A 15,742-nucleotide genomic window follows, 5' to 3' on the forward strand; every position below is an offset into this window, starting at 1 on the left:
ATGGAACAAAGGGGACGCGGCTCGTGTCTGAAATCCCGCGTGAAGCTGGCCTTCGTGATCCTGTCGCTGTGGTTCGGGAGCGCGGTGTGGGCGCAAGTCCGCTACTCCGTGTCTGAGGAGCAGAAAGAGGGCACTGTGATCGGAAACCTCGCGAAGGATATGGGAATTGATCAGAGGAGCCTGAAGGAGCGAGGTTTCCGCCTGGTGTCGACCTCGGGCGAGTCGCTGTTCACGGTGAACCAGAATGACGGGGCGCTGTCTGTGGGCGGACATTTGGACCGAGAGAAGGTGTGCGAAAAAAGCGCTCCGTGTTTGGTGAATCTGAAAATCGCTCTGGAGAATCCACTGGAGATCCACTATGTGACGGTGGAGATCGTGGATGTAAATGATCACGCGCCTTTGTTCTCGGATAAAAGGACCGTTTTTGAAATATGGGAGTCTGCGTTACCGGGGACGCGTTTCCAGCTCCCCGCAGCGCGCGACCCGGACAGTGGATCCAACTCCATTCAAACGTATAAACTCAGTCCGAACGACCATTTTCGCCTCGAGGTGAAGGACCGCGGAGAAGTGGGGAAGACCCCCATCCTGGTCTTACAGAAGTCCTTAGACCGAGAATCCGTGCAGAGCATGAGCATGTTACTCACCGCAGTGGATGGGGGGAAACCTGCCAGGTCTGGAACGATGGAGATAGCTGTGCGTGTCCTGGATGTGAACGACAACATACCGGTGTTTAGTAAGGACGTGTACTCGGTGACGCTGAACGAGAACGCGCCAATCGGTTCCACGGTAATACGGGTCAACGCCACGGATTTGGACGAGGGCTCGAACGGAGAGGTCTTTTACGCATTCGCTAATAACGTGGACGCTAACCTGCGCGGTCTTTTTGATATCGACTCCATCACTGGGGAGATTGTTGTTAAGGGTAACATCGACTATGAATCCATGAGCACGTATGAGATTGACATCCAGGCCTCGGATAAAGGCACCATACCCCAGACATCAGACAAGAGCGTGATCATTAAAATAGTGGACGTCAATGACAACGCGCCAGAGATAGAGGTGGCATCATTTTCAAACGCCATTTCTGAAGACTCCAAGCCTGGCACCACAGTGGCTTTGATAAGCGTGTCTGACTTAGACTCTGGAGCTAACGGGAAGGTCTTCTGCCTTCTTCCACAGGGATTACCTTTTAAACTACTGCCCTCAACGCAGGATAATATTTACTCCTTAGTTACTACATCACCTCTGGACAGAGAGACAACGTATGAGTATGACATCACACTGATTGCCAAAGACGCAGGAGTGCCACCATTATCTTCATTGAAAACTATAACTGTTTTAGTTTCTGATGTGAATGACAACAGCCCCCAGTTTTCTCTGTCCCCGTACACGTTTTACGTGACAGAAAATAACTCCCCAGGCTCATCTTTATTTTCTGTCTCAGCTTCAGACCGAGATACGCATGAAAACGCTGCCATCACTTACGAAATACTCAGAGAAAACAACGAAGAAAACAACAAACACACGTCCTTCATCAACATCAACCCAGAGACCGGCGTCATCCACGCGCTGAAGAGCTTCGACTTTGAGAGCGTGAAGTGGTTCCAGTTCCACGTGCTCGCTACAGACTCTGGAAGTCCAGCTCTGAGCAGCAACGTCTCAGTGAAGGTGTTCATTCTGGATCAGAACGACAACGCTCCAGTGATCTTATCTCCAGTCAGCGCTAACGGATCTGCTGAAGGGCTGGAGGAGGTCCCCCGCAACGTGAACGCAGGACATCTGGTCACTAAGGTCCGAGCCTACGACGCAGATATCGGCTACAACGGCTGGCTGCTGTTCTCCCTGCAGGAAGTGAGTGACCACAGTCTGTTTGGTCTGGAGCGCTACACGGGACAGATAAGGACCCTTCGGCCGTTCACGGAAACAGACGAGGCTCAGCATAAACTGCTCGTACTGGTCAAAGACAACGGCAACGTGTCCCTCTCGGCGACAGCGACTGTGCTCATCAAAGTTGTGGAGCCCAAAGAGGCTTTTGCAGCTTCTGATGTTCCCAACGCAGTCAAAGACGAGGAGGACAGTGACGTGACTTTTTATCTGACCATCACTCTGGGCTCGGTCTCAGTGCTGTTTGTGCTCAGTGTCATTGTCCTGATTGTAATGCAGTGCTCCAAATCTACACACTATTCCTCCAAGGATTTACAAGATACAAATTATGACGGGACTCTGTGCCACAGCATCCAGTACAGATCAGGAGATAAGCGCTACATGTTAGTGGGCCCCAGAATGAGTATCGGTTCTACTATAGTACCGGGCAGTAACGGGAACACTCTGGTGGTACCGGACCGCAGGAGCAGAGCCTCTGGGGAGGTGAGAAAGAGGGATATATAATTTTTATTTGGGCTTCTTTGGCTGTTTTAGCAGCTATTCTATAGTCATTAAAATGCTGTGACAGTGACTCATATAAAGCTCAGTTAAAATCACTTACTAAAGAAATCATCTCAAGTTTAAAATAAAAAATAACTAGAAATATTGATTGTTGGTCAGATTAAAATAGTGTGTGTGATAATGTATTAATTTATTTATTTATAAAAATAATGCAAATGAAAATGTTGTTTTTTCACCAGCAGCAGAAATGTAACTCTCTTCAGGTTAAAACCACTTCTCAGTCAGTTCCACGCTGCTTCATCTCTGCAGTGAGACCAGGCGCTGTCCATTGTCCTTCAGGCCTTGTGTTTAACCCAAATGTGCGTGCGCCCTGAAGAAAGTTGTGGTGGTGGTGGTGTGGTGATGAGAGGAAGATTTCTGACTGCAAGAAATAGTTATTTTAAACATTCTGTCATGATTTTATTCTATTTTTACTCTTTATATATTCACTTTAACACACTTTTATTTTTATTAAAATTGGCTTATTTTATCGAATAATTAGCCAACATTTATGTTACATACATGTAGCATCAGGGGGTATAGGCTACGTCTGAAGGCCTGGATGAGGGTATAATGCCCCCCAGAGCAGGAGCAAGTGTGGTTTTCATATGTGCAGAAAAGTGGAGAAGCTCTTATCGTAACATGGCTTCATTTATCACATTTTACTGTCAGTTAATAATAATACATAAAATATCTGGCCAAATACGATGGTTTGACCTCAGTTGTTTAAGCATGTGCTGTAGTAGTTCTGCATATAAACAGGTTTGTTTCGGTTGGTGTGGGTGTGTGTATGTGTGTGTCTGTGTGGGTGTGTGTGGGTGTGGTGTGTGTCTGTGTGTGTGTGTGTGTGGGTATGGGTGTGTTAAGAACACTAGCTATGGAGGACTCCACTGAAATAAAGTTTAATACCTCTGCCTTAAATATGCTCCTCTTAGTGGAATGGGACTGGAATGAAACATTGTTTGACGCTGTGTGTGTTTTATACTTCTGTAAAACAATGGCTGGGACAGATTTGGGCTGGTCTCTCCAGTCGTTAGATGTTCAGGAGCAGAGCTTCTGGAAAGGTGAGAATGGGGAATGTTTGATTTATTTTTTGATTGATTGATTTATTAATAGATTGTCTGTTCTGCACCTGATAAAAACCTAAGCAACTTGTTCTTCTGTGTAAGTTTGGATCCATACCCAGACCTTCACATAATTTCATGTGGTATGAGGCTTTATAACCTCATTGTCTTAGAGAAATCATGACCCCATCAAGATGTTTAATATATATATATATATTTTTTTTAATTTTCTTTTTTAACATTTTTCAATACTCACCCACCCCAGTGCAACACCTGGCTTAGCACCTGTGGAGTTAACAAGATGATAGTTTCTGATTGTTGTGGGATTGTGATCATGATTCTTATCAGTTTATGTTCTTAAATGTGACCTTAAAGACCCTTTTAGAAGACTGTAAACAAGAATTAACCTGTTGACAGTTGGAATGTAGTTAAGCTGAGGTATTAGAATGAGTAGTGTACTGGGAACAATGTAATCGATTCCATATTTTCTATTAAAAAGATACGTGACTTTAATGGTCCCTTTTCATGATAATATTTTGACTTATACCAGCACTAAATAATATATTTACCTTAGAATTCTCCAACAAGGCTGTGATGTTTCACTCACCTGTAATATGGAGACTAGCACCTCTGTTGCTGCTCAGCACTGCAGACGCTGCACTATGTAACTTTTAGAGGAGGGTAGGAAAACAATGTTCCCATTTCTCTCCCTTCACCGTGATTCCAGGACAGTGCTAAAAGGGAACTACACTCTGCAGTTGGGACACACACATGTACTGATTATACACACACGCTACTGCTTTAGCTGTAATCTTAACCAAAACAGATCAACAGCACAAAACTTCACTTCTGCACAGCAGATCCACCAGTGTTAACTGTTTACACTCACAGTGTTAATTAAACAGTAGTAGTGTTGATTTATCACTGGTGAATTTGCTGTGTGTCATGAATCAGAACCTGGAATATTAGGCTTTTTTTGTGTTTCAGATCATTGTTATATTTTTAAGATCTTGGCAGTGGTTTTAGTTTTTTTGGGCACACTCTGAAAAATAGATAGTGGATTGTCACGGCCTGTGCCATGAGCTGTTCTTTTCTCCATTGAAAGTTTTTAATATTAAGTTACACTGACTGCAGGCTTCTTGTTATATATATATTTTTTTAATTTTAAGAAGTTTATCGTGTGAAAAGGTGCTATCTTCCATCTATTCTTTGAAAAATGAGTGTAGATTTTATTTAGGTTTAGAGCTGAAATGTGGCTAATGTTACTAACAAAAACTATATGTGAATAGTCTCCCAAATAGACTTCTTATTTACACGGCAAAACATTCACATATTTCCACCAAAATCTGCTGATAAACCATGTGACCTTGGAACTACATTGTTGTCTGCATTGTATATCACTTTCCTATTCAGCCTTATATGAGCACCTCCTGTGGTAGTGCAGGGGCATGCTGTACGACTTCACAGTCTTCTTGTGTGGGACGATATTAATAATTGTGATTCCGGTTCATCAGAAATGACAGTCGCATTGTGAATTGTGGTTGGTTTTATATCTCATGTTTTTTGTCCTAAAACCTTTTGTCTGGTCTATTGTGCACACAATCAAACCTGTTTGTGTTTTGAGGTGGTTGAGAGTGGGCATGTATTTGCCAAGGCTAATTAGGTGACTATTGACTTTTAGTGTTTGTTAGCTTTGTTAGCCTTGCAGCTCCAGTTCTAAACTAAAGAAGCAACACTTGGACGCCAGATATGTTTGAGCCAGTTGTCTGCGTCTGGGTTGAGTAGCAAATTATGTCAGTCTGATTTTTGCTGAATTACTCCTTTAAGGTACACAACGAGACCCAAGTCGCCCGTGCTACATTTGAGGGAACATTTACACGGTGGCGCTGCACCTGCACATACTTTTTCTTCTGAGACTGTTATTACATTTGTGGTCTCCTCTTCCCCACTGTTGGTTTTCCTGCAGTGAATTCTAGAGTCGCACGGTGTCAGTGTAAACTAAAATAAGGCTCTGAATCCTTTGTCTCAGTTGCTGAACCTCCTCCGTGGGCTTCACTCGCTCCCAAACAGAAGCAGGGTCGTCGTCCTAGGAGGGACATCTCTGCGCTTGCTTACTTTTAAATGAGAATTAACGACGAATAACATGGCTGTACGGTGCGTGTGTTATCTGCGTTGACGTGCACAAGCTCTGGATTAATTCCTCGAACTGCAATATGGAGCAAAGGCGGAACCCAGCATGGCGACCGAGGCTCGCGCTGGCGGCGCTGACTCTTGTGTTTTGGCGGGGGATATTTGCGCAGACGCGGTACACGGTCCTCGAGGAGCAGAAGAACGGCACCGTGGTGGGAAACGTCGCCAAGGACCTGGGGATTGATCCCAGAACTTTGAAGGAGCGAGGGTTTCGTATCGTGTCCACCGCAGGCGAGCCTCTGTTCAGGGTGAATCAGGATGACGGGGTTTTACAGGTGCACGGGCACTTGGACCGAGAGGAGGTGTGCGAGAGGAGCAGCTCGTGCACGATCAACCTGAAAATCGCGCTTGAAAACCCTCTGGAGATTCACTACGTGACGGTGGAGGTGGCGGATATCAATGATCATTCCCCGCTGTTTCCCGAGAAAGAGAAGCGTTTAGAAATATCCGAGATAGCGGTAGTTGGCGCGCGCTTTCAGCTACAAGCGGCTCGCGATGCAGATGCGGGGATGAATTCGGTGCAGATGTATAAACTCAGCCATAACGAGCACTTTCGGGTCGAGGTTAAAGACCGCGGCTCTGACCGGAAAATGCCTTTCTTAATTTTGCAGAAACCGTTAGATAGAGAAAGCAGCGCGCGCCTCAAGCTCCTCCTCACCGCAGTGGACGGTGGGAGACCCCCCAAGTCCGGCACCATGGAGATAACCGTGGATGTTATAGACGTAAACGACAACGTCCCGGTTTTCACAAAAGACTCGTATTCAGTGAAGCTTAGTGAAAACGCTCCGATTGGAACAACGGTCATCCGGGTCAACGCCACCGACCTGGACGACGGGGCGAACGGTGAAGTGTTTTATAGCTTTGGACACGACGTGGACGATGACATGCGCCGGCTCTTTGATCTCGACCCTGTCACGGGGGAAATAGTGGTGAAAGGACCGATCGATTTCGAGCACAAAGACCAGTATGAGATTGATATCCAGGCATCGGATAAAGCATTGGCACCTCTGACGACAGAGAAGAGCGTCCTCATTCAAATCGTTGACGTGAACGACAATGCGCCGTCAATAGAAGTGACGTCATTTTCAAGCACAGTGCCTGAGAACTCCAAGTCCGGGACAACGGTAGCGTTGATCAGCGTGAGTGATTTAGACTCGGGGATGAATGGGAAGGTGTCCTGCTCAGTTCCTGAAAACGTACCGTTCAGTTTAATGCAGTCCTCCCAAGAGAACATTTACTCCCTGGTGACCACGTCTCCACTGGACCGAGAGAAAGTGTCCCAGTATGACATTACCTTTGTTGCCAAAGATGCTGGGCATCCACCTTTATCATCCATTAAAACCATCTCTGTGCTCATATCTGATGTAAACGATAACAGCCCAGAATTTTCCCTCAACCCTTACACCTTCTACATACCTGAAAATAACGTACCTGGCTCGTCCTTGTTCTCTGTGTCGGCCAGTGACCTTGATTTAGATGAAAACTCTGCACTAACCTACCACCTACTGAGAGGTTCTGGTGAGGAGAATAAGTTTTTGACTTTCTTAAACATCAACCCGGAAACCGGCGTCATCCACGCGCTGAGGAGCTTCGACTTTGAGAGCGTGAAGTGGTTCCAGTTCCACGTGCTCGCTACAGACTCTGGAAGTCCAGCTCTGAGCAGCAACGTCTCAGTGAAGGTGTTCATTCTGGATCAGAACGACAATGCTCCAGTGATCTTATCTCCAGTCAGCGCTAACGGATCTGCTGAAGGGCTGGAGGAGGTCCCCCGCAACGTGAACGCAGGACATCTGGTCACTAAGGTCCGAGCCTACGACGCAGATATCGGCTACAACGGCTGGCTGCTGTTCTCCCTGCAGGAAGTGAGTGACCACAGTCTGTTTGGTCTGGAGCGCTACACGGGACAGATAAGGACCCTTCGGCCGTTCACGGAAACAGACGAGGCTCGGCATAAACTGCTCGTACTGGTCAAAGACAACGGCAACGTGTCCCTCTCGGCGACAGCGACTGTGCTCATCAAAGTTGTGGAGCCCAAAGAGGCTTTTGCAGCTTCTGATGTTCCCAACGCAGTCAAAGACGAGGAGGACAGTGACGTGACTTTTTATCTGACCATCACTCTGGGCTCGGTCTCAGTGCTGTTTGTGCTCAGTGTCATTGTCCTGATTGTAATGCAGTGCTCCAAATCTACACACTATTTCTCCAAGGATTTACAAGATACAAATTATGACGGGACTCTGTGCCACAGCATCCAGTACAGATCCGGAGATAAGCGCTACATGTTAGTGGGCCCCAGAATGAGTATCGGTTCTACTATAGTACCGGGCAGTAACGGGAACACTCTGGTGGTACCGGACCGCAGGAGCAGAGCCTCTGGGGAGGTAAGCTGTGGGTCACTTGTACTGTGGTCCAACTTGTGACTCAATGTCTTTTAATGAACAGAATTAGGATGGAGAAAGTACTGAGGGATGAGACAGGAATGGAATGATAGTAGGGCAGGACATGTTTATAATAGAGAAATGGACAATTGAATGATGTTTCTAAGATGTTTGATTGAAAGATGGAGCATATGAAGGAAGAGCTTTTAAACTGCCATTGCTGATGTTCTCGTGTTTGCTCATGTTTAGGTGGAAAACAAGTAAAATAAGACACTATGCAGTTCTCTGTGTGTTGGCTGTTAGAGAAGGCTGCTCTCGAAAGGATCTTCACTATGCACTTCCCCATCATCACTCTCTTTAACAAGAATGAGTACTTTATGAATGCTTTCATAACGTGATTCACCTCAGTGAATGATTAATATCTACCATCATCACTGGGAAACTAATCTCTCTCTCCTCTCTCTCTCTCTCTCTCTCTCTCTCTCTCTCTCTCTCTCTCTCTCTCCTCTCTCTCTCTCCTCTCTTTCTCTCCTCTCTCTCTCTCTCTCTCTCTCTCTCTCTCTCTCTCTCTCTGTCTCTCTCCTCTCTCTCCTCTCTCTCTCTCTCTCCTCTCTCTCGCTCTCTCCTCTCTCTCTCTCTCTCGCTCTCCTCTCTCCTCTCTCTCTCTCTCTCTCTCTCTCCTCTCTCTCTCTCCTCTCTCTCTCACTCTCTCTCTCTTTCTCTCTCTCTCTCTCTCTCTCTCTCTCTCTCTCTCTCTCTCTCTTTCTCTCTGTGTCTCTCTCTGCTGCCCCACCTTCTTAAACCTTAACTCAATGCTTTACCCTAAGAGTAAATGGATTATTTCTTTGTGAATAGCTTGTAGACCCTAGCAAGGGAAGCACCCTGTAACGTGAGTGTGTAAACTTGGTCAATGTTGGTCCCCACAATGCTAGTTTAATCTGGTACACACATACACACACACTCTACCCCTTTCATGAGTTGTGCTATAATACTTCACATCTTTTGAATATATGGAATTTTATATTTCCCATATCTTATCATCTCTAACATAATCCCACGTTGATCAGAAGTTCAGGTGACAATTACAGAGCACAAGATTAAACCAGGACTTTGAGGATGTTGCATTACACCTCACTCGATATGTCCATCACACACTAGGTGTGGTTAAAGTAAGTGCACTGCTGTAATTCAGAGATGATTGCTTATGCTCAGCATGATGAGAACCTCACAGATGAAGCTGTACACTCAGATCTTTGGTTGAAAGGATAAGCATAAATAATTACACTGCCGAGCCCACTGCGGATTCACTGCTGCGAACACCGCTGACAGTGGCTTCTCTTTTCCAGCTCCTGTGCTTCTGCACATTACTAATCTTTATTTCACTGGGCAGTACAAAGAGAACATACACACACACACACACACACACACACACACACATATATATATATATATATATATATATATATATATATATATATATATATATATATATATATATATATATATATATATATATATATATATATATATATTCACATTTCCAGTCCCTCAGAGTCTGGAGGAGGACGTAGGTTATGTGTAGAGTATTAATTTCACCCCCACATTTTACTCCTTTTAACAAAGGATAATGAGGAGCCTGAGCATGAGGAGAGAGGAAGAGGGGGAGGAGGGAGGAATGGCGATTGTCTTTGGTGAGATCTGGGCATCAGGTTGTAACCGATTGGAGCAATGTTGGGTTTCATGTAAACACTTAGGAAAAGCTTGGGGACTCATGTGGCTTCACTGTCATTTAATGTGTGTTTTGTTTCTGCAAAACACTACAAAATAAATTCACTTCAAAACAGATCCAATAAAAAACAGTGTAAACAGATCCAATAAAAACACGAGTAGCGTGAGAGTGATATAGATGTAGTGAAGATCCACTGCAGATCTGTAAATTATTTATTTATTTGTTTATTTTACTTCTCCTGAAATGATGTCTGGGATGTACAATTACTGCAGTCAGTATTTTACCCAGGTAAACATATTTATGTTGAGCACTGTTTTAGATCAGTGTAATGTCGCAGGGGTTTGATCATTGTACACTGCACACACCTATATATGTGTTTAACACCTTTCTACTGGACGGCAAGCCTTTCTCTACAAACTACCTGATGCAGAGGCGACTGTACTTTTATACTAGCCATGATGTAAGATAAGGCTGTTGGAGCACATGCAGAGGAAGTGAATCAGGAAGTGAATCAGGAAGTGTAATAAAACACTTGGGTACGGTTTGAGTGAATATGGATGAGTAGCTGCAGAAGTGTGGAGTAAAGTTGTGGTGTGGTTCTGGGCTGGGTTCAGTGCAGTGACCACGGTCATCCTGATTAGAGTCACATTTATCTTTAGGAAACGATTTGTATTCACGCCATCTCTTTTTATCTTATCTTATCTGTTTTCAGAATTAGCTTCACTCTCTTTGTTATGAGCAGGGTGTTCTTTTAATGTACATATAAAATTTAAAACAGCCGGTAGGGAACAACATACACCCTGTGTCTTTTTTCTCCCTTGTTCATAAACATATGTTATAACTCTATATTAGTTATAGAGTAGTTATATAGATTTCTGTCAAGATAAAATGTGTTTTTTCTTCTGTTTATCAACGTTTTAACAACAAATCTAAATATGTCATATCTTTTACACATTTCTTTTACCTAAATATGTACACATATGGATATTACATTCAGCAGATGAACAGTAATTATGTGGATGTGTGCAGCAGTGTGTTCTCTGAGAGGATGTGTGCTTATATTTTTACGTAGAAAACCAACAAAGCATGTGCATTGGCCTTGGGCGTTTGGATATTTGCATATGGCTGTAGAAAGGATAGTCTGAATTAAAAAATCATATTCAAATTAATTTCCTCAGACACTACAGAGTCGTGTAAAGCACAGGCCATGGGGCGGTTTCTCTCAGTGGTTGGGATGTAAGTTCTGAACAGGGCTTCCAGACCACAGAGAGCAGATTAAATGCTACATAAGGCAAAATCAGCCAAAATATAGAAGGTATAATTAATATTTTTGCCAAAACTAAAAATTCAAAACCTCTGGACTGAGATTCGGTTTCTGCAGCAGAACCAAACCCAAGGATCCTGGTCTTTGACGTGTACTGTTTTAAATTCCAGTGGTATCTGCTCTGATCATTCTGATTTAACAATTGCGTCTATCAATCCCTTTCTCTCTCTCTCTCTCTCTCTCTCTCCCTCAGTCCTACTACCCCTCCCTCTTTAGTTCCTTCGTCCTGTCCTTTTTCTCAGTGGATAAGTATGTGATGTGACACACACACACACACACACACACACACACACAATGTAGCAATTCCATAGACAGTGATTTTATTTAATTTATTTTTTTTTATTATTTTACATTTGAAGAAACATCTGCAACAAGAAACGTTTGGCAGGGGCCATGGCTTTGAGTTTGTTCTGTTGCACATGAGTCTTTTTTATAAACAAAATATAGTGTAAACATTATATTCAATATCAGATAATAACCTTGACTCTTTACAATTTTTCAGAAGTACAATAATATCCTTAAATTAAAAGGAAAATTTAGGGAATTTATGAAAATTTATGATGTTTTTTTTCCCTACATAATCTTGGACCATTTCTATGTGTCCATTTATTTTGAAAGTATTTCAAAAGTAAAGGAGAGTGAATTTATAAAATTTAATTGTCAATTATTTATTTATTTATTTATTTTTTCTTTTATTATTTTTATTTTATTTATTTTTTTTTTAAATAATTACAAAACCTGGAAGTACACGATTGTGTCTTAACAGTAACGCATCTCTCTCTCTCTCTCTCTCTCCTTTTTTCATTGTATCACTTTTATTATATTACTGCAGACTGAAATCTGAGTGCTTCAGAAATCCCTATCTTTACCTCAGTGCTGAGGTTCCTGAACTGATATACGGACAGAGAACTGCTGTGTCAACTGCAGTAAAGTTTTACAGCGTGTTCTGCTCTGCACCTAGATCTCCGTGCAGTCTGTGTCCTGGTCAACAGCCTGTGTCCTACTCCAGATACTGCAGTGCTACTGGTCAGGGGCCTATGCGCATGCACACTGACAGTGTCAGAACTTACTTTCTGAAATCTCAGCACAGGAAAAACGAGGCCCTCTGTGTTGTGCTCAGCTTTGGTTGCTGTGGTAACCGACCATGATGAAGGACTGAATGTTTAATCCCATTGCAACTTCCTTAACACGGGTACTTGCTTTAGTATTTGCTAAAGGTAGTTGCTTTAGTATTTTTGTAACCACAGTAACAAAGTTCCAGGCGGAGGCTAAACGGCTGTCATGACAACAGACGTCCACTGTATTTGTAAACCAATATGAGATATTTTTATGTTATGGCCCTAGATTAATACATCTGTTATAACATCTTCCAGGTGTGTGTTTAGTTTGTGGAGCTGCACACACTTCATCAAACATAAACATCAGCCCTCTTAGCATGCACTGTGCATGCACTTTCTCTTCATTCATCATCCACTGCAACGTCACATAAGCCCATGACTCGCCTCAGCCAGATGCCCTGTGGATCAGTGTGTCAAGCTTTCTGACTAATGTAGTTGACTGTTCTCAAAAACAGCACTGCCTCTCTCACTGTGTGTATGTGTTTGAAATTAAAAGGACGATGCCACATTGTGTCTGTACTTGAATCAGTTTAGCACATCATCTTTTGTTCATTCTGATTAATAGGATTCATCTTTTGGCCCTGGTGGAAATTGTGCAGCGTCCCCAAAAACTAAAAACCACTGCTTGACCACAATCCAACTCTGAGAGGCTGCTGTGAGAACTTTAGAACAAAGATGTCCACTGTCTAGCAGTCCACATTACTACTATGCTCTGTGAAGGTTTTGGATAACCATGGAAACAATCCTCCCAATCCCCAATGTGCTCTCAAACTGTGGCATGATTTTATTATTTATTTATTTTAGGCTTTCATATTATAAAGCTCTATTGATATAGGTAGTAACAGGAATGCTCTGTTTACCAGAGCTACAGAATAGGGTGTGCTCTAAATCTGAAACTGAATGGTTGCTATGGTGTCAGACTCTGGGGGCATTGTTAGCTTCCGCCTTACAATTTTGTGTAGTTGCCATGGTAACTGACCTCAAAAGCACCTAACTTTATGATTTTTTTAATGGTTACCATGGCAACAGACCACTGGAACACATTGTGTTCTGTTCTGAAATATTTGCGATGGAAGCAAAACTACACAACCACTGCATTCTCTGTGTGTAAGAGTGTGAAAGGTGTGTGTGTCTTCAGAGAGGTGCACATGAAACCAGAGCACTCTGAGACAATGACAGATGCCTTTAAACCTCTCTGGAGAGGGGGAGAGTGTAGTAAGTGGTCAGCATGCTCTTAATGAAAGGCTTTGAATGTGTGGATAGTGCACTGGTAGTAGTGGATTTTGCCCTGTCCGTGGTGCTGAACTGATAGCAGTGTGACCTGGTGTGTTACTGAGATGTGAGAGGGGCTTAGGACTGTACTCAACCAAGGTCTTGCATGACAGTGGGTCTCTTGGGTACAGAGAGCTCCAGTATTCTGAACGTGTTTAGAGGACAGTTATCCCCCATATTCTGTTCTCGAATAGTTGATATGATGAGAAACATACAGCAGATATCTTCCTCAGCTTTATGATTTTGAAACATTACTGTATATGGGCTTAATAAGAACATCACGTATTTCAGAGCAATGATACCCTATGTGTTCAGGTCCAGAACTCCACTAAGCTCATGTTATCTGATCCTATAACTGCGCTGAGCACCACAACATTAGACACCTCTTTGTTCTAGTATAATTCAGTCAATTCAGTCCTTACTGATTCTGTTCCAGTGATGGTGTCAGTTAATTGCTTTGTGTATGGTCTTAGTTAGCTTCTTTAAAGTAGTCCACTTAGTTCCTACTTGTAATCCGGTTTGGTAATGAAGCTTCTTGATCAGTTTAAAAATCAGAAGTATGGGGAAAATGGGTTAGTATGAATACAGGAGAATGCAAGTCTGTTATTTCTGCAGTGAGATTGAATTGCTGACAGTTCTTCAGGGACCATGATCCACAGGGGGTCAGCTCAGGAACACAGGAGTTCAGTACTTTAGTGGGTCATGTCAGTTCCACTTCTATCCCACTCTGCTATAAGTAGCTGTGCCCCTTTTATCTCTGTCTGCAGCTGGCCTCAAGTGTATCACTGTGCTTTTATGCTCTCTCTCTCTCTCTCTCTCTCTCTCTCTCTCTCTCTCTCTCTCTCTCTCTCTCTCTCTCTCATTGTACTTTTAGGGGTCATAACCATACAGTGGCTAGTAATTTATCATTTCACCTTTTACAGTAGGGGTGTGTGAATCCACGATTATTTGGTCCCATATAATGTATAAATAGAGAATTCTATCCAGCTTTTATCCCAAACAGAACTTGGGTAAAGCATACCCATAAGAACTGACGGTTCAATTCCCTGCTCAGGTACGACACTACATTTATACATATTTATACAGTGCTTTGAAAGGTTATTTGATTGGTTCCATGGAAGAACCACTTTTGGTTCCATTAATAAATAGCCTGTCCCTCATTTATCCACAGGAGGTCCAATGATGAACCCTCTGAAGTAATACTTCACACATTATAGGTGATAATTCACTGTAGAAAGGTTGAAAGATAATAATCCATTGTGGGAACCAAGACTCATAAGGGGTAACCCACCCTCCTCTATTGACAGCAGAGAGCACAGCAAACAACAGAACAGAAAAAGTGTACTGATAGAGATAATGAGGTATAGGTAATGTGAAGGTAAATAAATTAGTGATGAAGATGTGAGAGGAAGCAGGAGGTGGTCAGTGATTCTGTCGAAGGGTAAGAGCAGATGAGTCCATTTGGGCTTAGACAGCATCCTTGTGTATATTTCTTTTCTGCATCACAGGGACTTACATTATATGGTTCATAGTCTTTACTATGGTTCACTGCTGTAGGATTAAAATAGATGTAAGTGTTTTAAACGGCCTGGATGAGGACATCCGGTAGGAAATGTCTCTTCAGTAGTGAATATTTGTGGTGAGCTTCACAACGTCTTTCTCAGGCCGTTGGTTGTTGCAGTGATGCAGGTCAGTGATTCCCGAGGCCTTTGCTGGTCTTCACTCCTTTTTCAGTGGGAGTAAATCATTCAAATGGGAATTGACTGCAGACAGATTGCTGATATAATCCATTTTAGCTCTTAGTAACAATTGGAAAAGAATCACATACATAATGGTTTCAGAGCATATTATGTTTATTTTTCCCATGATGTTGACTGCTCTTTTATTTTGGACACACAGTGAAGCCAGCTGTTGTTTAGTTGTACAGCCTGCAAATAACACATTTTCAAATTATTTTCTTTTTCAAGAGAAAATGAAGGACACATTTTACATGTATTAAATGTTGATATTAAAAAATAATAATAATAACAAATATAACAATTCAAGAACTTGTGGACTCTTTCTTTCAGTCCACTCTTCATGAAACGTTCACAGCTCACCTGCACACATTATGTCAACAGCAGAGATACAGTGTTTTGTCCCGACTGTGACAATACTCAGAGTCGACTGTTTAACCTTGGTTCTGATTTATTCTGATCTATAAGCTTCATGACTGGTTGCTTGTAGGCACTGATTTTGTTACTGAG

General features: G+C 42.9%; 1 protein-coding gene and 1 pseudogene across 1 annotated transcript; both read left to right on the forward strand.

Annotated features, from left to right (window-relative positions):
* Window positions 1-2,388, forward strand: LOC136694979 (protocadherin gamma-A11-like). The gene has a single exon (XM_066668792.1). It carries the CDS (start codon window positions 1-3, stop codon window positions 2,386-2,388), a length of 2,388 nt encoding a protein of 795 aa, XP_066524889.1.
* A 3,313-nt stretch (window positions 2,389-5,701) lies between these two features.
* Window positions 5,702-15,742, forward strand: part of LOC136694980 (protocadherin alpha-3-like) — a 116,164-nt pseudogene continuing 106,123 nt past the window's right edge.

This window comes from Hoplias malabaricus, chromosome 4, assembly GCF_029633855.1.
Source record: "Hoplias malabaricus isolate fHopMal1 chromosome 4, fHopMal1.hap1, whole genome shotgun sequence".
Classification (NCBI taxonomy): domain Eukaryota; kingdom Metazoa; phylum Chordata; class Actinopteri; order Characiformes; family Erythrinidae; genus Hoplias; species Hoplias malabaricus.